This window comes from Paramisgurnus dabryanus, chromosome 1 (assembly GCF_030506205.2).
Source record: "Paramisgurnus dabryanus chromosome 1, PD_genome_1.1, whole genome shotgun sequence".
In the NCBI taxonomy this organism is placed as follows: domain Eukaryota; kingdom Metazoa; phylum Chordata; class Actinopteri; order Cypriniformes; family Cobitidae; genus Paramisgurnus; species Paramisgurnus dabryanus.
The window spans coordinates 41,644,584-41,671,683 of record NC_133337.1 but is presented as its reverse complement, the minus strand read 5'-3'; the positions used below and the strand labels follow the sequence as shown (position 1 = coordinate 41,671,683).

The 27,100-nt window shown below is 36.4% G+C and overlaps 1 protein-coding gene across 1 annotated transcript; it reads right to left on the bottom strand.

Annotated features, from left to right (window-relative positions):
* Window positions 1–393: 393 nt before the first annotated feature.
* On the bottom strand, window positions 394–27,100 carry glrx3 (glutaredoxin 3). Its single transcript, XM_065262690.2, has 11 exons — window positions 27,001–27,100; window positions 25,962–26,070; window positions 15,654–15,728; window positions 14,350–14,551; window positions 9,175–9,347; window positions 7,084–7,145; window positions 6,000–6,057; window positions 3,088–3,140; window positions 2,552–2,591; window positions 1,702–1,794; window positions 394–654 (listed from the first exon to the last, which is right to left on the bottom strand). The coding sequence occupies exons 1-11, from the start codon at window positions 27,075–27,077 to the stop codon at window positions 604–606; spliced, it is 993 nt and encodes a 330-aa protein (XP_065118762.1). The 5' UTR covers window positions 27,078–27,100; the 3' UTR covers window positions 394–603.

Below are 27,100 nucleotides of genomic sequence, written 5' to 3'. Positions count from 1 at the left end.
GTGATGTTAGAAGGGGATAAACCGTCCCTTAATCTGCACTATCCAACCACAGCACTAGCATTTAGATCAGTTCATTTGCATTAAACAGGACCTACAAAGTGACAATTTTAACATGTTATAATTAATTGTCTATATGATATTTTGGGCTAAAACTTCAAATACGTACTTTGGGGACATCAACGTTTTTTTTTTTTGACATCTTAGAAAAAGTCTTATGAAACGTCCCCTTTAAAAGGAAAATATTGATTAGGCAATTACCATTAGGTAACAAACATTAACACATCTGTTTGTGGGGATCCAATCGGGTGATCATCCTCTCAATATCATGTGACCACCTGTAATTGGATCAGTTCAGACGAATGTTACGAGCAGGGTTTCAAAATACATAAAACATAAGGTGAAGAAACAGATTTTATTGGATTTATAGCAAAGGTTTAACAATATATTGATGAGTTTTTGACACACTGCTTCTACAAAGGGTCAACTTAAATGGAAAAAGACAGACTGAAGTCCTCTGCTCCTGAGGTTATGTGTGTGTGTGTGTGTGTGCAGTTGCAGATATTTCAGTGATTTGATCCTCATGTTCATCCATACTGGAACGCTTCAGTTCTCCCCCTTCAACACAGACACCAGTTCACCGTTCTCCTTCAGCTCCTGTTTAACAACATAAACATCTCTTATCTGTCATGCAACAACGTATACATCTGGAGGCATCGTTTACATAAGTAATAATTGACAAATTATTCGAAAGTAATGTACACCCAAAGTGTTAATGCGGCACGATGCTAAGTGGAGTATGCATTATTACTGTATCAAATAATTTAAAGGACCACAGTTAATTATTCCACTTATACCACGTCACCACAGACATTGCTCATTGGTGGTTATTTTTAAAACATTTGACAGGTTAGGTGTGCATTTATCGAAAAATAATGTACACCCGTTGCACCTTTCACAGAATAAAATATAAATGTATGCATTTGCCAAATGCTTTTATCCAAAGAGACTTACATTCACTAAACATTTTATACCTGGAAATCAAATCCACAACCTTAGCGCTGATAACGCAATGCTCTACTAAATTAACTAGCATACAAGATTGTAACTTGTGCAAATCATTTTATATTGAAGTAAGTATATTGAATAAAGTGACAAAAGACAATTTATAAAATGAGTGCAGATTTAACTTGCTAGAAAAAAAATATATATATATAGGTCTGTTACATTACTTTAAATATGGTACTATAACAAATAGTAATATAGAAAAAATTCTTATCTATACGGTTTGTTTTTAACCATTCAGGTGTTAAGTTTAGTAGCTTAAGCTGCCCTCTCCTGGAACAAAATCAGTACTGCAATGGACACAATATTTCCCAAATACTATTCTAGACAATTTAACACACACTTGAAGTTAAAAGTGCGGCTGCTGGAATTATATCTGACAGATGGGGATGCTATTCAATACAGCTATATCTAAAATCACATTTGATAGGGTGAGACTGTACACAAGAATTTTAATACAAACCAAGAAAGCTATAAAGATAATGTTAGAAAATGATCCAAATATATACCATTGAGGTACAGGTATGTATACATTTGGGACCAATATGTACAGTTCAGGTTGTAATATGCAGTCTTTGGCTTTATGGCTTTATTGATTTGGGCTTAAATTGTGAGAGTGTACTGACAGACAGGTGTCACCTTTATTATGTCCAATCCTCCAATCAGATCTCCTTTAACATATAGCTGTGGGTATGTCGGCCAGTTGGAGTAAGTCTTTAATCCTTGTCTAACCTGTAGAGACAAAAAATGTCTAATAGCATACAAAAATGTACACAAAGGCAATGCATGAAACAACTTGATCATATGAGTTGAAAAGCATTTTGCATCCATTTATTTTTCATGACGTTTAAAGTTTCATTCTTGATGACTGAACATGCATGCACTCCTTGCTCCAAAATGATCTTAGACCCAAGGCAAAACTTATAACTATAATACTGTATACTTAATTGTTGCATTCTGCGGTCACGTGTTCAATGCAATGTAAAGTCAAGCCTGATGTAATCCTCAAAAACTCTTTCAAGGTCATTAAAGACAAATTCCCTTCAGGGAAGTCACAGCACTCGCCGGTCATGTTTGCAAAGCCTCCGGGCATTTATTTCAGTCATGCATGACTAAAGTCCTATCTACTTGAATGTTTAAGATCAAATTCTGCAAAAAAAAATCTTTTTGGAGGTCGATTCAGCTACAGCGCACAGGTTGGCAAACGCTTCACGTGACTCTGTACAGAGCTCCGCCCCCAGGAAAATCATCAGTCTTTATTGATTAATGATTGGTTCTTTAACCTTTAAGATCATCAGAACGGCAATACTGAGCATTGCTTTGTCCCCAATGATAGCATTATAGCAGTGCCCAATAACTTTGTTATATGTCAAAGTGGCATTTATTGTACAATAATCACCAGTTTACTGGTTATATTATACATTTACACACTTGCTAAGAAAGCATGCTAAGAATATAAATATAAACTTTAGACTGAAAGAAAGTTCACCTCTTCATCTTCCAGTATGTCAAATGTTTCATATTCAACCCTGAAAAATGAATAAAGAAACATTAGTGACACGGCAGGGCTCCAGACTGCCCCCAAATGGTGGCATTTTGCCCCTAAAATTTGAGAGTGTGCCACTGAATTTTACATCCAGTCGCACATGTGCAACCAGTAAATTTGACCTTTTTTTCAAAAAGTGCACAATAAAATGTGACACTGAATTTGAAACAGCACATTGTAATTTCTGCATCTATCATTAAAGTATTTATTAGTAATACAGTGGAAATTAGTAGAAATGTGAATATTTGGTTAGCATGTTGATTTACGCTGTGTGCCCCTAAATTTTCTGGTTGCGCCCCTAAAATTTTCAGTTGGGGGCCACTGTGCTCCACTGTGAAAAAAGTTAGTCTGGAGCCCTGGACACGGCATGCACTCATTGGCTTTAAACAACTCACAAATGATATGAACTTCCTCCTGTCTTAGTTCAATATGTTACGGTGTGTGATTACAAAAAAGTTAAATGAAATAAAATCGCTCACCCCGTGCTCTTCATTATTTCAAGGATCTGACGGCTGAATCCACATTTGGCAGTCTAAGTATTCAGAAAAACACAAATTAAGAAAGTAAAACACATTTTTCTCATCTTGAAAGGCTACTGTAAAGAGCTCAGCTCAGCTCAGCATATGAAACGCAACCGGATCCTCTGGGCCCAAACCAGCACAGAAGCAAACTCACATTCAGAAACTTACAACTGTAACTATCTATAAATGATATTCTGAAGTGTGTCTGAATAACTAGGAATGAAGTGGTAACAGAAAGAAAGAGCGAGCGAGTGAGGAGATGAGAGATATCTCAGGGAAAAGACTTTAAACTACGGCAAAGAACGTGTTTCATGTGTGAGTGTTAAAGATCAATAAAGTTATGAGGAGAGAGGTGAGGGGTCTTTCTCCTCCATTAGGGGGAGAGAGAGAGAGAGAGAGAGAGAGAGAGAGAGAGAGAGCAGAGCTGGAGTTGCCCGGCATTGATTTCCAGTCTGACTTTGCTCCTGCATCCTTTCACTTACTGTACGTTAAAGAAAAATGTCACAGAAAAATGAAAACTCTGTCATGATTTAGTCGACCCTGGGTCATTCAAAACCCCTCTGACTGACTTTTGCAGTTTAAATGCAAAAGGCAAAACTTTTAACAGCCCACCTATCAGGCTTTAAAAGTATTAACATTTACATTAACCACAGGGAATAAAACATAATAAAATGATATAATTAAATGAAATTACACCTGCATATTGAAAAAAAAACATACTATATGCGATAATATAATTTCCTCAAGTTCACAAAATCCATTTAAATGATGTTAAAAAAAAAATAACGTAACACAAAATAGTGACTGCACACTCACTTGCAAAATAATTTTATTCTCACCAACGTTTCGGCATATAGTCTTCATCAAGGTAAAAAAAGATCATATTTTTAAAGTGCACCCATTTCATTACAAAAAACAAACCTATTTTGTGTATTTGTTAATGTGTTTGCGTGGTTTATGGTTCAAACAACACATTATTTTCCACATATTGTAAATTTTTGTTGCTCCAGATTTCACTCTCTTCCTGAAACGCACAGATTTGGAAAGCGCCGTGTCCCTGATTGGCCAGCTAATCTGTACGTTGTGATTGGCCTGAATACCTCTGACGTCAGTCGGAAACGTGACGCTCCTTACCATGTTTAAAAGATTCGGTTTCTAACAGGAGTTAAGTAACATGCTAGGTCTGAAGCGGGAGGAATTAAGATAATGTCGGTCTTGTCTACATCACCAATCCTAGGAAGTAAACTGTTGCCTACAATCCGTGTGTTTGTTGTAGTCCAAGAAAATAGTATGTTAACATGTACTAATATACACTTACACACCAAAGGAAATGTAAAAAATGTGTGTTAGACAATAAGTGCTCTTAAATGTGTTTTACATTCCTTTTGGAAAGAGAAAACATCACTTCTGAAAGAAAACAACCATGTTTTATTGTTGCAGCACAAACAATAAATCTGAAATTATAATAAAAAAAACTAAAAATATAAATAAAATATGAAGTGTTCCTGTATAGCTCAGTGGTAGAATTGCGAACCTTATGATTTAAAATGCATCTTGTAATGCACTGTAAGTAAATTTGGATAAAAATGTTTGCCAAATGCATAAATGTAAATGTCAACAACTCTCAAGTAAACAAAAACCCCTGAAATAAAAAGTTACTTTTTTACCCGTCTTATTTCACATGACTTGCTTCCTTAGTATTAATTTCATTTAGTTATAACAAACCCCATTGCTATATGCATTATGCACTATAGACATGTATGCCATTTCTCTGTTATTTGGATATACAGTATCTTGTGCCCCTACATTAAAGGAACACGTCGACTTTTTGGGATTTTAGCTTATTCACCGAGTAACATAAGCGCAAACTAGGGATGGGCATTCGATTAAATTTTTTAGTCGATTGTCGGGAGAATTAACGATCGACTATCGATTAATCATTAATATTTTTATCATAAAAAATTATTTAACTTTTATAATTCAAAAAAGTTGAATACAAAAATACAGCGTGTTTTCCTCCATGAGACCTTTATTACAAGATCAACTTGTGGCAAACAGTTAAACTACATTTAGTTAGACAAACGGAACATATATGCGCTTGAATATGCGGTGCTCTTAAGCAGCAGAGCCTGCAGCTGCGAGCTGCATTCTTAAACAGAGACTTCATTTGTTCCAAAAGATCATGACCTCTTCATGATTATTTTTTTGAAATCAAAACGGAAGGTCACAGATAACGGAGTATGGTGTCAAATATTGCACCCTGGTGGTAAAATGTTGAATTGCTGCCACACAGTGAAATTCATTTAATTGCTTCAAGACACACGCTACGCTAGGCAATGCAACCTGCATTAGATAAAAAAAGTATTCGATTAATCAATAACAAATTAACGTCATCGACTAAATTCTTAACGATCAATTATCGATTGTCGATTAATCATGCCCATCCCTAGCGCAAACATACCCTTTTCATCTCCCTGCGTCCCATTACTCTGTTTGATGCACCCACCGCTAGCCTAACTTAGCACTCCGCCCAAGTAGCAGTGCATCGTCCTCTGAGAATATATTTCCCAGTATGCTAGCTGGAGCTATTTACTTGCAGTCTTTGTGCTAAGCTAGGCTAGTGGTGGGTGCACATCAGACAGAGTTACGGCATGCACGGAGATGAAAAATGTATGTATGGACTTATCTAACTCTGGGGAATACGGTGAATAAGCTTAAATCTCAAAAAGTCGGCGTGTTCCTTTAAATATTGATTTGTTGCTGGCAATTTTTTTTTATTGGAATACATAGCTATGTCTAATGCCAGAATCAAGTGCTTTGTCATAAATGAGTAAAATAAACAAATAAATAAATAAGTAAAGTTTACTCACCTCTTTGTTGCCCTTCATGAAGAGCATGACGGGTGATTTATTGATGAGTGATTTTAGCCTGTTAAGAGAAAAACTATTAAAAACCAATTCAAGTCCAAACCAGAGCAGATGAAGAGTTTGGTTCCAAAACGTGATAAATCAGTATTGTATTTGGTCAGTATTAAATAGTAAATTCTTAATTTTTACGCAAAATCCAATATCCGGCGTGTTATTCTGTCCTCTTTTCTCCCTTTATTGCAAACCGCGATAAATGTCAGTCCTCCTTCTCTGCAGAATGCAAAAAATCTGCTCAACAAATCACAGCGCACCAATTAATGCATTGTAAACAATAATGGTGATGCTTTGAATACACACAGAATCCTAGTTTTCCTCATCTACTTTGTACTTGGCATTGATAAACCTGGATTTCTATGGCAGGGAAGAAGCGTAAGCCATCAAAATCAAATAATTTACGTGAGTGGCACTCGGGCGAAGGAAAAATGCCGGCTGTTGCTGTTCTCACACGACAGAATCAAGCTTCTGTCATGCTAACACATTGACTCCAGGGGATCTTATAAAAAACTTTACATTATTTTACACAAAGTCAAAAAAAAAAAATCAAGCAGCATCAAAACATTTTATAGCTGATCGCTGTCAAAAAAAGTTCAGCGACGACGTCCCAAGGATGACAGCAGCGATCACAGTGTTCTTAATATAACAAAGTTAGTGTTTTGATTAATGCCATCAATGTTTATTTGTTTTAATCAGTGTATACCACTAGTCAACTAAATGAATATAACATGGCAAAGATGAATGAACATTTATTCAATAGATTTTGGAAAAAAAAACTTTTTTTGAATTTATTGCATTTTGCAGAAAATAATAATCAGTTTTTATAATAAATCTTTGAAAATCAAATTATGGATTTGAATTTTTAATTCTAAAGATGCTACGTGAAAGTTTGTAACAGAAAATAGTGGTTTTCATCTTGTCACTTTTTTGGTATAGAAAACACGTTTTTACCCAAATTAGTCAAAATGGATTTATTTTGTTTTGGAACCAAACTCTTGCGATAATGTTTGGGTGCGTGTGCATCTGTCTGTACCTGTGTTCCAGCGAGACGGTTTTGGGGAAAGTATTCTCAATCTCACCAGACTCAACAAGCTCCTGTGGAGTACATAAAACATCTCTGAATCCCACTACCGTTTAACAGCACACACGCAAACACAGACTCGCCTTTCATGAGTACCAGCTCCCTGCTGAGATGGTTTACCTCGCTGTTAAGGTAAATTCACTATCTTAATGAGGAAGAGCCAGCAGGACTCGTGAGAAGAGAGAAAAGAAACAGGTCTTGTCTCGCCCTCCTCTCTCAGCAGGGATGCTCGGTTTGGTTTAAACAGTATGAGCTCGCTGGGAATGTACAGCAACGAAGCTAATAACAGCTAGCCGGGAACACACAAATCATCTGACATTCGAACGGTTAATGTTCATACACAAGATACACTGTAAAAAACAACCTATAGAATTTACTCAAAAAAATTGTTGTAACAATTTGCACTCACTTTGTTTGAGTAAATTATATCCTATATATTTGATTAAAAAGTACCTAAATTTAATTACTATGATAAAGTAAAAAAAATTAGGTAAGGTCTACCTATTTTTTCATAACTAATTACTTATAAAAAAATGAATAACATTAACCCTATTGGTATTAAGGCACAGATCTATTAAATTATTATTAATAATGATAAGCCATTAAGAAACATTACATATTACTTATTCAGAGAGGGTTGAATAAGAAAATAGTCATGCACAAGATTGCATAAATTGCTTGCTTTATTGACCAAATAACATTCTGTAAACATTTAAAACTAATTATTGGACGTATAATAACCCCAATACATTTCAAGTGAAATACAACATATCATAGTTTTACATAAAGCTTCTTGAACATATTATTTCATAAAACAAAATAAACCAAGGCTTCATGAGAAAAAACCATTAAAAGCAAGATTCCTAAATACTGTTCTTCACGTTATCATTAGAAAATTAAAGAAGACAATAATATGAGAGGAAAAACTGATCTCATTTACCTCAGTAGACTAGCATGCTATATCGATACAAACAAACATTTCAACTTCATTTAAAACTTATTAAGTGCAAAAATACAACTTCATATTATGCTATAACTCACAGTACACGTGCATAAAACATTGAACACTAACAAGAAGTACTTACATTCAATTTTAAGTGATTCAACTTCATATACAAGTCTCATATATAACATATGAACTCCGAAATACTTTTTTGAACAGACATTAAAAAGCGAAAGGCAACGTTAAGTATATATCCGTAAATGATAATAATAATAATAATAATAAAATGGCTTCATAAATGGATCCCTTCTAAAACAAAACTCAATATATTAACAGATAAATGCAAGAAAACTTTTACAGTAATTATCTAGCATCGACAGCTTTACCGTTGTTTGTTTGTCTGCTCGACGCCCTCCCGTCTGTATCGTACATCAACCGTCCGCTGCTCTCTCTCGTCACGTGGCTTGCTCAAGTTCAACCACTCATATTGAGCAGCTCCGCTGTTCACGAGATTCAGACATGTAAATAATAATAATGGAAGTTAATATTTTAATCATAAATATGGATATTTATTCGTATTCGCAGGTGCAAGAACTGGGCGATGTTTCATTCAAAGCTAACCTGACTGACATATTCTAACCTATCAATCTGTCAACAACAGAGACAGAGAAGCACGCAAATGACTAAACTTCTGGTAGATTTTACAGTTAACCAACTTAACATTTCTATTCATGATGATATCAACAAGTTAAATAAAAACTTACCTGTCAATAAACCGCAGTTCTCCCGCCGATATGATATGAAAAAATGGTGACTCGAGTCCCGCCTGGATGTTGATTCATGCGCACTTTGCGGTGCTAAGGCCAATATTTTGGGGTATATGTTACTTATTTTTTTAGTATTGCAGTTATTACTGTTAAAAATTGGATAGTGAAGGTAGAATATACCCATTATTTTTTATTTTACTTGCTAGCTTATATACTTAATTAAATTATAACTAATTTTCATGGGTTAAATTTAACACCCTCCAGAGTAATTTTTTACAGTGTAAATGCAGAGCATCTGTGTTGAAAAAAACAATAATAGCGATATCTTCACACCTTTATAATGTCCAATCCTCCGATGAGGTCGCCGTTGACGTAGACTTGCGGATAAGTGGGCCAGTTGGAGTAAGTCTTGAGTCCCTGTCGGACGTCTTCATCCGAGAGAATGTCAAAGCTGCTGAACTGTATGTTGTGCTCCTTCAGGATCTGAACAATCTGACGACTAAAGCCTATAAACAACACAACAAATAATCAAACATGACTTTATTTAAAAACAGCTGTGCCTAAGTTTAAAGGGGACATTTTACAAGACTTTAAGATCTCAAAAATATCTTTGGTGTCCCCAGAGTACGTATGAGAAGTTTTAGCTCAAAATATCATAAAGATAATTTATATAACATGTTAAAATTGACACTTTGTAGGTGTGAGGAAAAATGTGCTATTTTTGGGTGTGTCCTGTTCAATGCAAATGACCTGATCTTTGCACTAAATGGCACTGCAGTGATTGGATAATGCAGATTAAAGGGTGGTATTATACCCTTCTGACATCACAAGGGGATAACATTTTTAATGACCTATTTTTTCACATGCTTGCAGATAATAATTTAACAAAACTAAGTTATTGGGTTGATCTTTTTCTAGGTTGATAGAAGCACTAGGGACCCAATAATAGCCCTTAAACATGGAAAAAGCCAGCTTTTTGTGATATGTCCCCTTTAATATTTTGGGGTGTGTCAGATCTCTGATTGATCCATTTCTGTTTGAGGTATAGCAATCAGGCCCGGGGAATATATTGAATATTAAATTTTATCAAGAAAATTGTTTAGACCAGAGGACTCAAACCTTTTTGTGAGCATGGGCTACCACAATAGATAAGATAAAACAATCTGGAGGACAACTTTCTTGATATAGTCTACTCAAAACTTTTTTTGGTTTACTTCTTGATTTTATTTTATTTAACTTGTTAATATGTTTTATTGTTTAAAATGCTAACATACATAAAAGAAGCCAAGCTAATGTGAAAAATGTAAAAATTAAATATTAAAATTGAGGCTTTCAATAGAATGTGCTTTGGCGGGCAACTCACAGACTCTGTGCGGGCAACCTGTTGGAGATGTTGGAGACCTCTGGTTTAGACGACATAAAATATTGTGAATATCGAATAAATGTGTGACATGTGCTGGCAAAATGAGTCGGAATGAGCACATTTCCAAAAATGAGTTATTTATATTTTGACATTCTCTATTAAAAAAAACTTCAATCCCTGTATGATTTGTTGGAATCTGACAAAAAAAAAAAAAAAAAAAACGAAACGGCTACACCTGTTTAAAGTTGATGAGTCAATTTTTAGTCTTGTCACTCTTGATAACTCTTTTAACATCAAGCGAGTGCACTTTATTTTCTAATTCCTACATGTTTTAAAACCCAAACCAACTTGTTAGACATGCATGTGTATGGACATGCATCTTTGTATTAGATTAAGCATTTAGGATCTTAAACCTCTCAAAATGAGAGCACAGGTCACATATTTGTTTTAATAAAACATTATGTGGTCACTAGATCTAGCTCTTATTTTTTTATGATTTTATTTAAATTTCCTAACCAAATCATGAATTTTTAAACAGGACAAAAGAAAATCTTTTTTTTTCACTATTCTTGAGCAAAGGCAAAATATCGAGCGGCGTCAAAAGCTGAAAATATACAGAGTAGGGATCTTAACAATTAATCGTTATTTGATTAGTTGTCGATAATAATTAAATCGATAAAGCGATGGTCGAATAAGCAAGTTCATGCACGTGTGTGCGCCACCTGCGCAAAACACATACAGCAGGAGAAAAAAAAGTAAAGTGTTTGCACAGAAGTTAAAATAGCCATGATCACAACGATGCTCGATTCCGTTGACTTCCTACTAAGGAACGCGCACTGAATGACCAAGGAGGAAAACAAATTGTTGAATGAATAAAATTTTTTTTTTTTTGCGCACAAAAGTTTTTTGTCGCCTCATATTATTATTAAATTACTGATAGACCTTCACATGGACCTTTTTGTCGATGCCTTTCATTCTTTTCTGAGCTTGATTGTGAAAAAAAAACTGAAGTCTACGGGACAGTCATAAGCCTTACGGTTTTCATCAAAAATATCTGAAGATTTTGGGGTGAACTAACCCTTTAAACATTTTACAATTTTCATATGAGATGAATACAAGCCAACAATGTGGGAACTTAAGATGAAAGAAATCTTGGGATATTAGATGATGTATTAGATGGGAGGAGATGAAGATAACAAGGCGCATGAGAAACAGCTTGCAAGAAGAGAGAGAGAAAGAGAGAGAGAGAGAGAGAGAAAGAGATGTATAAGGTGATGTGTATGAGCCCGTGTAGCCCCTGCAGTAAAACACCCATTTTCATCTTGTGCTGCTCATGAGGGAATTCATTATAAAACAGCTCCAGGCAGATCACTTGTGCGTATGCATTTGCTGGTATATTAGCTCGACTCTATCATAGCGGGCAAACACACGGGCAGCTGCTTTCTCTGGCTCCGGGCAAACTCCAGCAGACACGCTGCATTGATTGCCGAGTTCTTTCCCAACTCTATGCCTGCACCTAGAGGGGGCGAATTCGGCTCGCTCCGCCCGACTCCGCTTCAGGAGAGGGGCCGTGCCAGAGCATCGTACCTTTTGAAGGACAGCCCACTCAGAGCGCGAGAAAAAAAAAGACCCGAATTTAAATACGGACCCTTAACCTTATAAATAGTTGCTTTAGAGATAGCGTTAGCCAAACACTTGATCATTTGGCCCTGCGCTTTTATTGAAACTAGAAAGTGTGGAAAACCCAAAGCACGCCACCGACAGGCTTGACTCTCTCTCGATGCATCATTTCCTGATTTGGATATCAGCCAAGTGAATGAAAACATCTAAACGTTTCTAATATCTCTGACCCACTGACGCCTGGTACGGCTTCAAAATAGCACGAGCAACAGGTTTTGGGCTTAAGAGACTAAACAGCGTAAATTTTCTATTAATAAAGCAGCGCTGGAGGAGCTGGCAGCTGTTGAAAGCTGAACATCACGTTTGAGAAGAGAATTCAATATCGTTTGTATTTTGATCTCGGTCTTCCCCAGACCCCGTCTTCAATTCTGAAGACCTCTCTCTTTAGACAGCCAAAACGTCAAACGCTTTATGCCTCGGTCCATGTGGAAATATGCACTTTGAACTAAAAAGCAGCTTGCTCTGAAAGGAAACAAGAAATTAAAGCGAGGATGTTTTGAACCAATGCATCTCTGACTGTAGGAAAGAAACTGAACCAAAGCAAATGAAATCAGTGAGATCTTATGATGAAAACATGAAGTATAAAGGAAAACCAAAAAAATCTCTCACACATATACTTGCACAGATTTTTTTATGCACACAAACCCTTAATTTCTCATTCCTCTACTATAAATATTTATTTGGAATTATACAAATAATTAAAATGAATATTGCATATTACATATTATTGAAAATACACAAATAATGTATCTTGAAGTTTGCTATGAATGTACTTATATGCACAAATAAAAAAAATAATAATTTCTTGTAGAAACCATGCAAATCAATAAACCATCTATGCAGAAAACTGCGTTTACACAGGATTTGAAGATTTGACAGGTTTCTCACAGGCAGCCAGTGACATCACTACCAGGCATAAGTGGCGGCATGTGAATTCTCTTCCAAGGGGCGGGACTTCAAAATATGTGTTCAGTGCATCATGTAAACCTATTTGCATCATATGTCATGTCAAAATAAGTGCCTGCGGCACATGTTGCGAAAGGGTTTATGATAAAAGAGATGCTCACGTTTACAAAATACTCGCAAGACACTAACTTAACACTAAACTCTGATTACACATGAGACTAAGCGAGTATCTGGCAAACGTGTGCGTCTCTTTTATCATAAACCTTTTGGCACACATTTTGGCATGACAAGTCACACACAGGGTTCCCACACCTTAGTTAACCTCAAATTCAAGGACCTTTCAAGGACCTTTCAAGGACTTTCCAGGTCCAACACCCTCAAATTCAAGGACTAAATGTGGGGACACATTTCAAGTGAAAGCAAGGTTACATTGTGTTATCTTTTAAGATACATTGTTACAGTTCCCTTTTGAGGGAACTTGCTTTTTTTATTATCGTTATCGGTCTGATGGATTATTTTGGCTTGTTGAACCACTTCATTTGCTCATTTCTGGGCATGTGGAGTTTTGATTGGTGCTTTCTGTGACGTAGCATGAAGATGACGCGTATTGCGCGCTTAATAAGAGTATGCTAGTCTAGCGCGAAGACAAGATGTCCACGGTCTGGGAGTTTTTCGTTGTGAATAAAGAAGACATCAAACTTGCGATTTGCAACAGCTGCAAATGTGAGGTAATGCGAGGGGGCAGTAAATCAAAAAACTTCAATACTTCTAATCTAATAAGCCATCTGAAGTTTCACCATCCCAAAATATATAAAGACTATCAGACGAAAATCACTGCCAAACAAACACCGTTACCAAAGAGCCAGTACAACAAACACTTGACAGCACGAGGAAATTTAGCAAATACAGTACTAAAGCAAAAGCGATCACATGCAAAGTTGAAATTGAAATCAAAGTTGGAAATGAAAATTCTAAAGGGTTTAAAATAAAACCAGATATCCACTGTATTTGTTTGTCTTTTGTCTTTGCAATCCTGCTCAGAAAATGAATATGTATATTTATCGGCCTATATATCGGTCATCGCCCCCCAAATATAAAGAGTTTTCGGTTATCGCTATCAGCCAAAATTTCCATATCGGTGCATCCCTAGTTAAAAAATCATGCTTTTAAAAAAAATTATAATTTATGCACGTCATGTTCGGGGAAAAAAGTGATTCGGGTCATTTCGAGTCGGGTACATTTCTTTGGGCCTAAAAAGACCTCTAGTTTACATAAAAGGCACTCTGCCAATTTGATGGCATTTTCTAGGGCCAACATGCTGGGTGAAAGGGGTTTAAGCTATTTCTGTAAAGATATAACGGACAAAAGTTGTATGTGCAATAGGAAAAAATGTCCACATGGTGGCATCTATGACTATCATTTAAAGCTATTTTTACAAACCAGACATACTGTATATTACTCTCTCTCTCTCTCTCACAATGATGTTGAATAAATACTCTTAATAGCCCCTAACCTTCACATGCTCAAATAAACACAACGACAAGTAAACGTGTATTTACCGCAGCGAGGTTCCTGGGGCGTTCCCTTAATAAAGACCATGCAAGGCGCGGCGTTGATCAGCTTCTTCAGTCTCTCATTGAGATCCTCTTTAGGGACGTCCCCCACCCCTGCAGCTCCGCCCCCACCGGACCCCAACCTCTGCACCTTATTGGTCAGCTCAGGGGCATGTGCACCATCCAACCTGTCAATCTTCTCACCGCCCTAAGGGTTGTTGGTAAACAAATAAAAAACACAAGTGTGAGGAGTGATAGATTGAGGAAAAAAACAGCATTAATTTTTTAGGATGCTTGTCAGTTTGTTTAGATTGTTTGCAGGGAGAGAGAGGGAAAACGGGCCGCAGGCACTTTTGGTTCTTTGACACGATACGTTAAGAGAGAGAAAGTCTTGCCAAGCCGCATGTTTGTTTAACCTCCGATTATTTCTCAGTTGCTCGTTTCTAACGCAAGGAGATTTTAGAGCTCGGATTAATCAAACTTTCCCAACAGGCTCGGGTTTTTCCAACCTCTCCTCTGACAAATAAACAGCTACGCAAAACAATATCAAACCACTTCTAACATAAATAAAAGCTGTGGATACTGAAAAAACTAAATGTAATGTCAATCATCATGTTTTATGAACTCACAAAGGGGCAATAGCTTTAAATAAAGTTAAACGTTATTGTCTTTTTTGGTTTGCAAATAAAATCCATCAGGAATTCATCAGAGTTAGGAGTGCTTTTTATAGACGGTTTCACGGTAACAACATAAACAAGTGGCTTTTGTGGAAAACACGTCATTTCCGGTAAACTCCGCTAAGAATAAATAACAACAAAGTTCTTTCAAAATAGTTTATTTATATAACGAGCAAAATAAACAACACGTAGATTACCTAGGAAACCAAAACATTTGTTATTTTCGATGAGGTATTTGTTCAAGAGACCATTAAACTCCATTAAAATACCTTTTAAAATACCTTTACAGTGTTATTTCAGCTACTGAGCATGTGCATAGGTTGGCAACTGCCCCAGAGCCCCTCCCCTAGAGAATAATTAGTCTTTATCGATTGATGATTGGTTCATTTAACTGTAAGGCGGGACTTCCATCACCATATTAAGCAATGCATTGTCCCCAGTTCATAGTTATAGCAGTCCCACATCTTGTTATATCCAATATCTTTGCATATTCCAATAGAAAAACTATGAACAAAGAAATTATTGGTCGTGATAATCCTATTAGTGGCTGAACCAACCTTCCACAAATGTCAGCTTAAACGTGAAGTCAAACAGGTCTAATGAAATGCCATGGAGTTGTGTGTGAAGTTTTACCTTGAAGAAGAGGAAGGTGGGAACTGAAGCGATCTCATATTTCTCCGAAACCTCAGGGACTGCCTCTGCCTCCAGCTAGAGAGAGAGAGAGAGAGAGAGAGAGAGAGAGAGAGAGAGACTTTTGACTTTTAAGGTCTCTTTATTACAAAAAAACAAAAAAACTACAAAAACATTAAAACAGCGTCAAGATGATAAAAACCAAATCAAATATAAATGTGTAAAACCTCAACAGAATCAACCTCACAAATGCATTGATTAATTTCCCATTTTTCTTTGAAGCTCAACATGTCATCAATCAATTTATAATAACTATACTCAATATTGATGCGGGATTTTATTAATCCCTTTAATATTGTAATAACATCAATTGATCCCTTCTCAATCAGCTTATTTTTTCTTGACAACCATATAGCTATCTTTGCTTGCCCAAACATGAAGTTTAATAAAACATGACTCTTCATTTTACTTCTGCAATATTTGGGTCCAAAAATAAAAAGTTCGGGTGCAAATAATTCCCCCAGGGTTTGACAACACTCTTTCAATATATCATATAGTGGCTGTAATCTCACACAATTAAAAAATAAATGAAAAACAGTCTCTGACATTCCACAAAAAGGACAGCCCTCCCCAACCTGTGGATCCAGGTGTGCTCTGTGTCTGTTTGTGGCTATTATACCATGCACAAGCCTCCATTGTAGGTCCCCAGTTCTTTTCTCAATAGGAGGCTTGTACAGGGTCCGCCAGCAGCCCTTAGGGGAGGTACCTGGTCCAAAACAGTCTTGCCATTTAGACTCTTTCACATTCTGGAGCTGAAGAAGATGTGACACCTTTACACACAGTACATAAATGTTTTTCTTGCCATCATTTCTAAAATCTTCCAACTGAGGGGTACAAAACGAAAGCAGTCCATTCTCCATCTCTTCCCATGTTTCTGTATCAGCTGAAAGGTTCAAGTCCGGAAAAGCAGAAATTTCCTCCTCTCCAACCTGTGTCTCCAATAAGCCTCTATAGTCAGATGGTAAAAACTCTATGATTTGAGTCAACAGTCTTTCTGCTACTCGAACTGATCTCATTCTCAATTTCCGTGCCAAATTTTCAGCCGAAATCCACCCTTGCTCAGAAACAAGATGTTTTAATTTTGTAATACCAGCAGTCCACATCATTTTCCTTAAAGATTCTGATTTGAAAACATTTAAGTCCAATGCTGTATTAAAAAACAATGGCTCCTCTCTCAGCCATAGTCCCCTCACACCTTCTGGTTTCCGAGAAAACTTAAACAGTGTCCATGTTTTCAACATTGATCTGTAAAAAGGTGTCAATCCTGTCAGGTTTAGTTTTTCAATGTCCATAAGAAATAAATGACGATCTAGTCCGATATTGCCTGCTCTCCTTAAAAGAGCACAGGCTATCCCAGCCCAGCTTACGTCTTCCCCATATAGGAGTCTCTGCGCCGTCTGAAGTCTAAAAGCTCTGATCCTGGATTTAATATCGACCAGACCTTGTCCTCCTTCTTGTATTGGCAAATAAAGCACTGGTGCCTTCAACCAGTGTTGTCCCGACCAGAAAAAGTTTACCATGCTTTGTTGAATTGTCTTTACCAACTCATCCGGAGGCTCTAGAATCATCATTTTATGCCATAATGTCGAAGCAACCAGGTTGTTACAGACCAGGGTTCTCCCCCTAAAGGACAACTGGGGTAGCAACCAGTTCCAGTGAGACAACCGAGCACACACTTTTTCCACAAGTCCCTCCCAATTTTTCTTTTTATATTCCTCTGTCCCTAAAAGGACACCTAAATACTTAAAACCCGCTTTCCCCCACTTCAAGTCACCCGGTAATGATGGACTAATAACATCTTGACCACACCACAAAGCTTCACTTTTTTGCCAATTAATTTTGGCTGAAGATGCTTTCCCATAACATTGTAAAGCCATTTTAACACTTTCAACATCATTTTGGTTTCTAATTACAACAGTCACATCATCTGCGTATGCAGAGAGCTTAATAGGATGTTTAAAAACGAAAGCATTATCCTGTATACCTGTTAATTGTCTTCTTAGTCGACATAGTAAAGGTTCTATGGCTATAGTGTAAAGTTGGCCTGATATTGGACATCCTTGGCGAATGCCTCTATTTAACTTTACAGGAACACTAAGGCCACCAGCTATTTTAATCATACATGTTGCCCCGGTATATAGCATTTTAATTTTGGAAATGAAATTGTCTCCAAAACCAAAAGCTTTCAGAGTATCGAAAAGAAAAAAATGATCAACTCTATCGAAAGCTTTTTCTTGATCTAATGACAAGAAACCTGTATTCATATTATTCTGAGAAGCAAAATCAAAAGCATCCCGCACCAAATGCAAATTATCTAGTATTGATCTATTTTTTATGCAATATGACTGGTCTTCATGTATTATTGTGTCCAGTACACCATTTACTCTATTTGCTAGACATTTTGAAAAGATTTTGTAGTCGGACCCTAAAATTGCTACGGGTCTCCAGCTCTTAAGGGATGTCAAATCACCTTTTTTGGGGAGTAGCGTTAAGACTGCTCGCTGACAGCTCAAAGGAAGAACTCTTTCCTTTATACATTGCTGGATTACCTCAAAATAGTCATTACCAATAACACTCCAAAAATTCTTAAAAAATTCAGCAGGTAACCCATCCAATCCTGGCGTACGTCCTGAGGAAAGTCCCATAACAGCATCAGTAATTTCCTCAAAATTCAGTTCAGAGTCTAAGAGTTTTTTATGTTTTGATGTCAAACTCGGAAGGTCTTGCAACAGTTCGTTTCTGCACTGTTCATCTAAAATGTCAGCAGCATATAAATTAGAATAAAACTCCACAGCCATTTTACGCATCACAATTGGGTCTGTTGTAACACATCCATTATTGTCTTTTAAAATATGCATCTGTTTTTCTTGACTTTTTTTCCGCTCCAAGTTAAAAAAAAAAGAGGAAGGTCCATCCATATCTCTTATTGTTTGGAAGCGACTTCTAATCAGTGCTCCTTTAACCTTTTCATTTAAAAAGGAGCTCAACTGATTTTTCTTTTCAGTCCATAAGTCTTGTAAATTCCCAACCTCATTACCATTCATTTTCTTTTCAATGTCTATAATCTCATTTTCCAACCACTCTAAAGTTTTTTTCATAGCTATGGAGGAATAAGATGTATATTGTTGACAAAACTCTCTTATTTGTACCTTGCCAACTATGGAGGACCTCAAGAGTCATGCAAAATGTAATAAAGAACTTCAATATTTAATAACTACCTGGACAATAAAAATAGCAATTAATAGATTTGTTTAAAAATTCATTAATTAATCTATAAATAAATAGACAAAGTTACAAAAAAAATCATTATGTAACATTTTATTAGGCAATAAAAAATAAGATTATAAAAATAACATAGAAATGAAATATTAATCCATTAATAAATAATTCAAATTAATATAACAATTTATAAAAACAACATAAAATACTCAATAAGTTCATCATTTTAAATTGCATTTATAAATTCTTAATTAAATAATGGAATTTCAAATTGTATTTCAAAAAGCGATTTAAAAAGAGAAATAAATAACTGGATTTATAAATTGAATTACAAATACAGGTTTAAATTAGGCATTTAAAAGGGCATTTCCGTTTGACTTTTCTGTTTTCATTTCCCCGTTGGTTCTCCTTATTCTTTTCGCTATTGGATTTGCTTTTCGTTTTAGCCTCTCTATTTAGCTTTTCCGTGACTCTTTGGGTCCTCATCTGAGATCTATAAATCTGCGCATGAAGTACAATCAGAGCCAATAAGCGAGCCTGTTACATCCACCTGGCCATAGCTAATTTGCATTTCTCATTTGAACATTTGCAAGGACCCAAAGAGTCACGGAAAAGTTAAATAGAGAGGCTAAAACGAAAAGCAAATCCAATAGCGAAAAGAATAAGGAGAATCATTGGGAAAATGAAAACAGAAAAGTTAAACGGAAATGCCCTTTTAAATGCCTAATTTAAACCTGTATTTGTAATTCAATTTATAAATCCAGTTATTTATTTCTCTTTTTAAATCGCTTTTTGAAATACATTTTGAAATTCCATTATTTAATTAAGAATTTATAAATGCAATTTAAAATGATGAACTTATTGAGTGTTTTATGTTGTTTTTATAAATTGTTATATTAATTTGAACTATTTATTAATGGATTAATACACTAGTCAACATTTGAAGTGGATCAAAACCTTTACTAAAAGTTGTCTTAAAACCAATACCCAATACCCGTTCTTGTCTTAGGATGACTTTGATAAATGTTTTTGATCCACTTCAAATGTTGACTAGTATATTTCATTTCTACGTTATTTTTATAATCTCACTTTTTATTGCCTAATAAAATCTTACGTAAATGATTTTTTTATAACTTTGTCTATTTATTTATAGATTAATTAATGAATTTTTAAACAAATCTATTAATTGCTATTTTTATTGTCCAGGTAGTTATTAAATATTGAATTTCTTTATTACATTTTGCATGACTCTTGTGGTCCTCCATAGCCAACATCCCACCATTGAATTATATTTTTATACATACATTTTTCAGTTTTCCAGGCTTCCCAAAAACATTTAAAATTTTCACAAAATTGTTTATCACTTAAAAGCTTAACATTAAAATGCCAATAATAGCTCATATGTTTTCTTTCAGCTAAAATGAGTTCAACTGTTATAAGTTTGTGATCAGAAAAAACTGTTGGAATAATGGTTGCTTTAACAACCTTATTTCTCATATTATGTGATACATAAAGCCTATCCAACCGTGCACCAGAAATGCTTCCATTGCTGACTTTAACCCATGTATATTGTTGTACTGATGTGTTATACTCTCTCCATACATCTGAGAAATTAAAATTCTTTATAATATTAGACAAAAACATAGCTGACTTTGCATGAGGTTCTTCTCCATTTCTATCTTTTGTAAAATCCAAAGTACAATTCCAGTCTCCGCCTAATACAATCACATCATCTTGTTGTTGTTTTAAAAAGTCCTCTAATTTAACAAAAAACTGTGCTCTGTCTTCTCCTACATTAGGGGCATAAACGTTCACAAACAACACATGCAGATTTCTGATTTCAGCTCTTACAGCCAATAACCTCCCTGGTACGACTTCATGCTTTGATAAAACCTTTGTTTTAAGGACAGTGGAGAAAAGCACCGCTATTCCTGCACTTATATTTGTCCCATGACTAAGGACTTGATCTCCTTTCCACCATAGTCCCCAATCAGTCTCATTATCTTGATTACTGTGGGTTTCTTGTAGAAATATGACATTCAACTCTTTCAATCGTATTATTTCTGATACACAACTATTCTTCCTCCCATCCCTCATTCCATTTACATTAATTGATCCCACCCTTAAGATCTCCATTAGTAAAAGGAAAAAGAAAAGGAAGAAACAGAGTGGAAAGGAAGATTTAGAGTTCATTAATTCGTTTTTTCCCTTACTTTCACTATCTTTTTGCCTTGTCTAAGACCAGTAATATGCTTTTTTAACCGATATCGCTTTTGCTGCGAAAGTTCATCAAGGCTACTAGACTTCCTAGCCCATGCCACTGAAGCAATAAATCTTTCCAAATCAGGAAAATAATTACTTACTTCAACTCCTGCTTTCCCTTTAGTTTTATCAAGAAATGCATTAATTTCCTCAACAGTATACAAGTCCTTATCACTTCCTCTTGAACTGTTTGTCCACTGTTCATCATCTACTAATCCATCATCTGTACACTGGGATAGACTTTCCCTTTCATCACACATATATTCTTCAGAGTTTTCAACTTGTACATCATAACTTTCACACACATCTTCTGCACTACTCTGAACTTCACTTTTATCAATGTCATCATCTGTTACATCTCCAGATTTTTCAAAAGTAGAACTACATCCAGCTTGTTCCACGCTTACATCATGTAAATTAATCTCACTCACCTCTTGTATCTTGCCCTCCTCTATAGGCTCCTTATATTGCTCCTCAGTTCGCTGTGCTTCACCGTCACTCGTTTGCTGATCATTAATGTCACCATTAGAAGCACGTTGGTCATCTTTATGTGGACATGCGATGCGTTTATGGCCATATTCTCCACATTCGTAACACTTAAGGCTCTCCGTGCTAGCATAAACCATGTATGAGTTTTCCCCGTGATTGATACGGAAAGAAATCTCTAAAGTGCGGTCTTGTGAGTTCAAAATCATGAGGACTTGGCGTCTAAAAGAAAGGACATGTTTAAGGGCATTGTTTTTACATCCAAGCGGAATCATTCTTACGTGACTTGCAATCTTCCCAAATCTTTGCAGTTCCTTCGTAATAGCCTCATTGGATATAAACGGTGGAACATTTGAAATTATGATTTTCGTTGCCGGCGCGGATAGCGGGGTTACCGGCACAAATGTATCCTTTACCCATATTCCGTTCACAGTCAACTGATTGACAAGAGAATCGGATTTTAAAAACACGACGACAGCTTTGTTCATCCGCGAAGCCGAAATTATATTTTCAAAGCCCACTTGTTCTCCTATAACTAGAAGCAACTCTTCTACTGTCACTCCAGGCTCTGGGGCACACTTGCACCCATTCCTGCGTGACAGAGTTGGCGTTCCCTGCACTGGAACAGACGCCATTACGGCGTCTGTAAACGCGCAATGAACAATGAACTTTTTCCTCCCACTATCCCTACAACTAACTAACTAACTAACAAAACAAAACAAAACAAAAAAACAAAAGGTTGGAAAACAGTTTGAAAAGACAAAGTTTCCACAAACTTTCTCGCCCGCACGCTCCCCTCACACACTCCACTGCAATCACGCGAGAGAGAGAGAGAGAGAGAGAGAGAGAGAGAGAGAGAGAGAGAGAGAGAACTACTGTACTAATGATTCTTTATAATCCACATTAAAAAAAACATCACACACACATCAACATGTCAAACAAAAAACACAAAATAAAACTTTATTTGGCCTTAAAAACAACAGTTAAGGCAGCAAAATAAAACTTTTGCAAAGAATATAAATTAAGTCAAGCAGCATCAGGGTTAACTACTACGCATCTAAACTCAAATCTGTTCGATGTCCGTGGTGCGTTAAATGGGTCCTAAAAATAACACGTTTTACATCGTTTCAGTCTGACACAGAAACCTCAGGGCAGAAACAGACACATAAACATCACTGAATGTCCTGCCACATTTATACACCAGATATTATAATCCATAAATCTCACACCACAGTGATGTTTATGGTCACACACTGGATCTTCTGTTGGTCAAGTATCACAGGAGCTACACGTAAAGGTGCAGCGTGTAAAGTTTAGGAGAATCAATTGACAGAAATACGATATAATATACATAACTACATTATCAGTGGTGTATAAAGACCTTACATAATGAACCTTTATGTTTTTATGTCCTTAGAATGAGCAATTTCTATCCACATACACTGCGTATCCCCTTACACGGAAGTCGCCATTTTGTGCCGCCATGTTTTCCCTGAAGGGACAAACTGCTCTACAGAGCGCATTTCGTCACTATGTGCCCACAGACAATGTCATCATGTTTTCCTGTTGTGGCTACCTTAGCTTCTCTGTGTGTTTCGAAAGTGAGGGGTAAGGGGTGGACTGATCCGTTGGTTGCCATTCGCAATCTCACAACTAGACGGCGCTAAAATAGCTTCTTCTATCAGGTTAAAGTAGATGATGATGAGTCTACAACTGCATCCCGATTCTTTTGAAGATGCGGACTTCGAAGGGGAGGAATTGGGACTCACAAACTTTTAACTTACTTTGATGCATATTCCACACATAAAAATTATAAGCTGCTGTCTGATTGGCTGGCTTTACAATCGAAAACTACGACCAGATACTGAACGTAGCCTTTTCTTTTTCCTAACCGGGTGCTTATTGTCCCTTGGTTCGGTTAGGCATATGTGAACACAGCAACCGAGCTCCGATCCACGAACGGGCTAAATACAATAATCCCGCAAAGCTACTATTGGTCAATCCTGACGAACAACTTTGTGCGGAATCATGGAAAATAAACAGATGCACACACAAATGTTGCCTTGTTAATGCGAACCGAACCAAGATGAAATTGCAACGTTGTAGCCATTTAACCCCCAGTTGCGGAAAAAGAGGTTTCCACACTGACGTCTGAATTTCACGTCTGAAATAAATACGGAATTTTATGGTAAAGCTGAATCATGAGAAGAAATGTGTTTCTTAAAAGACACCAAAGCTTATTCTAATCAAACGTAATTTACTTCATATGCTGTAGTTAATAAAAGCACAGTTGTTTATTAAAGGACTTCTTTGCTCAGTTGACTGTAGGATTAAAGGAGGCATTAACTCATGACAGAAGGTAAAATTGCTCCCTGCTGTTTTAGGGCCATGAAGAAGCCAAAGTCATTCACAGCCTGAAGCATTTCAATGTGCTCTACTGGGACCCAGAGCAGCTGGATGTGTAATACTGGAGCTACAAAACCGTTTCACCTCTGAGTTCGGTGCACATTGCAAAAAAAGTGAAAATTGCGACTTTCAGTGCAAAATGGTGTAATTAATGTAAAGGTGAAGTGTGTCATTCCTGCGGCATTATTGGCTACTGACAGATTTTCTCCAATATAATTTTTATTTGCCATTGGTCAGATAAAACTGGTCAGATAAAACTAGACTAGACTGCCTCAAACTTAAAGCACTGGATAACAGGCTGTTCAAACAAAGTGATATTTTACGAGCTCTAGTTTCTCCATTCACTGTAAACTGATGATAAACCGAAAGTCATTTATTCCCTATGAAAAGTCGCAAAGGGGGTGCATGAGCTGCCGACCGTCTGCGGATCCATATTTTTCTGACAAAAATTTGAACTTCTGCGACTGCACTGCATGCAATATGCTGACCTGAAGTGATGTATTTCATTGTATTCCAATCAAAACACTTTGCCAAGTAAAAATAATTTAATCCTTTTAAACTTTATCAGTTTTTATTCTTAAAAAAAAAAAAACGATTGATTACTAATAAGTTATACATTATTAATTAAAAAATGTATACATTATTATGTTCTCACCAAAAAAATATTTGTCTTTGTCATATATGGCATACATGGCTAAAATACTGCAGCAGTATAAGTGGCGGTACACATTTCGCATCTAAAATCACACGGAAAATGCAACCGTCGGTTGGTTCTTGTCACATGACCTGCGGTGCGCTTGCGGCAATCTGAAAAGTTTAAATGTTTTTAACTCGATGCGGTGCGGAAGCGCCTGGAAAAAACGAGGGCATCGTACCGCATGCGCATCGCTATCATTATGAGCGCACATACCGCGCGCCTACATTTGAAATAACGAACTTGAGCGAGCAAAAGACGCAAAATGTGAATCACCCCTAAAAGCATTGCTGTTGTTTTAAGGATCCCAACCAGCTCAACACAACAACATCTGCTCAACCAAAAAAAAGTCTTAGGCTATGCTTACATGACAGTGACGTAGTGAAAAACTGAAACCTTTTTCCTTTGCGTTTATGAAAAAGTCACGTACACACGACAATGTTGTCAAAAGATCCAAGTTTACACAGACCCGCAAAGGCGACTAAATACATGTGCATGACATCACTGTTATCACAGAATCGCGTTTACGTAGTTTAGACGGAGCCAACAAAGTGTCGTTATCACAAACTTGCACTTTAAAACGCATATTCAAAAGTTTGCACTTTCAGGACCCCAAAACGCACAACCAGACCACAAAATAACTGTCCTGTTTACGATTAAAATCAGTGTCTTGAAAACAGCCCCTGAAATTGCACACAAACCTCATAGCAAATGGCGTGTTTGAAAATTAATTGTATGCTACGAAGAAAGCAGAAATTACCAGGGCTCTAGATTGCCACCAAAATTTGAGAGTGTGCCACTGAATTTTACATCCAGATGCACATTTGTGACCAGTAAATTTGACTTTTTTTTTTCTGATGTGACAGTGAATTTGAAACAGCACATTGTACTTTCTGCATCTATCATCAAAGTATTTATTAGTAATACAGTGGATATTGTAGAAATGTGAATACTTGGCTAGCATGTTGATTTACGGTGTGTGCCCCTAAATTTCTTGGTTGTTCCCCTAAAATGTTCAGTTGGGGGCCACTGTGCTCCTTGTAAAAAAAGTTAGTCTGGAGCCCTGATTACACATTTCATATTTGAGTCATCGTAACATCTCAATTCTCCAGGTTTGTCTTTGAGTATTGACAACCTGAAAAAACAAAAATGTTTAGTTCTGTGATGGTCTATGGTCCACCTACCTTCACAAACATAGTGTGTTTGTGTTCCTTGGCCAACTCTGCCATCACATCGTTCATCTGCGAGCACTGCGGAGCCCATGGTGCGTGAAAATGAACAACGGTGAGGGACCTGATAAGAGAGTAAAAGATGATAACGTTTCAATAAACATGGTTCATGCACAGATTCGGTGGGGAGTAATCTTTAACCATCACCTGTGTGCACCACCCAACACATGAATAGATAATCAATGTCTGTCTGTACATGACGTTTGCTTTTCAAATGTCAGATAAACAGAATCGCCAGTATTTACTAAAGAAGAACATAATAGAAAGTGTGAAACACATATGACCACAAGGGAGGATGATGTGCCCTTGTGGTTGTTTACCTCTAGATAAATACTGTAATTATATACTTTGTATTTAACTTGTTTCTGTGGAGCACATAAGAAATGTGAAAGAGCATCTACGTAGCTTTTTTAAAACAAAAATGTATTGTGACCACTGCGGTCAATGAGTAACTTATGTAATAACTTTCGTGCGCTGAACATAATGAGTGTTGTTGGAAAGACGCACGTATGAATACTTCAGAGAAAAATAGCAGAAGTGTGAGTTAATAATAACTTTTTTATGAACTATACCCTTAAATATCTAGAAAAGTAAATAAAAGAGTGTTAGTTTGAATCTTGCAAGGATTTTTTATCCAGAACTCTTGGATTTAATGCTTTGAATGAAACCATAAGCTGAATGACAACAATAATCAGCAGCAACAACATAAAAACCACCACATACAACTGATCTAAACTGTAATCCAGGGCAATATTAAGATAAACTAACCCATGATCCAATCATCTAAATAATTAAATTAATCATTCACGTGTCCAGTATGTGTTCATAACATTTGTGTGTACGTTATCTGCACAGGCCACCGGCTTACTCCTTGTGTCCTGTCATTTAAAATACTTAAAAACAACGTTTCATATTCGCGCATATTTGCTCATTCGTTTCCAAAGCTGCTCAGTTTAGGTGGTATTTCTGTATAAATGAGGGTAACAGCACCTACTTGCTATTATTTTTCAGTAATTCCTGAAATTGCTGCAGTGATGTTGCATCCGTGAAGTTCGCCATGCTGCCAGACATTACTAACTGATAACAGATCGCTT

Coding starts and splice junctions, on each gene's coding strand:
- glrx3 (XM_065262690.2), bottom strand. CDS start 27,077: ATGTCTGGCAGCATGGCGAACTTCACGGATGCAACATCACTGCAGCAA. Junction 26,071..27,000: donor TTACTGAAAAATAATAGCAA/GTAGGTGCTGTT, acceptor CTCTCTTATCAG/GTCCCTCACCGTTGTTCATT. Junction 655..1,701: donor GAGGATTGGACATAATAAAG/GTGACACCTGTC, acceptor GTTGTTAAACAG/GAGCTGAAGGAGAACGGTGA.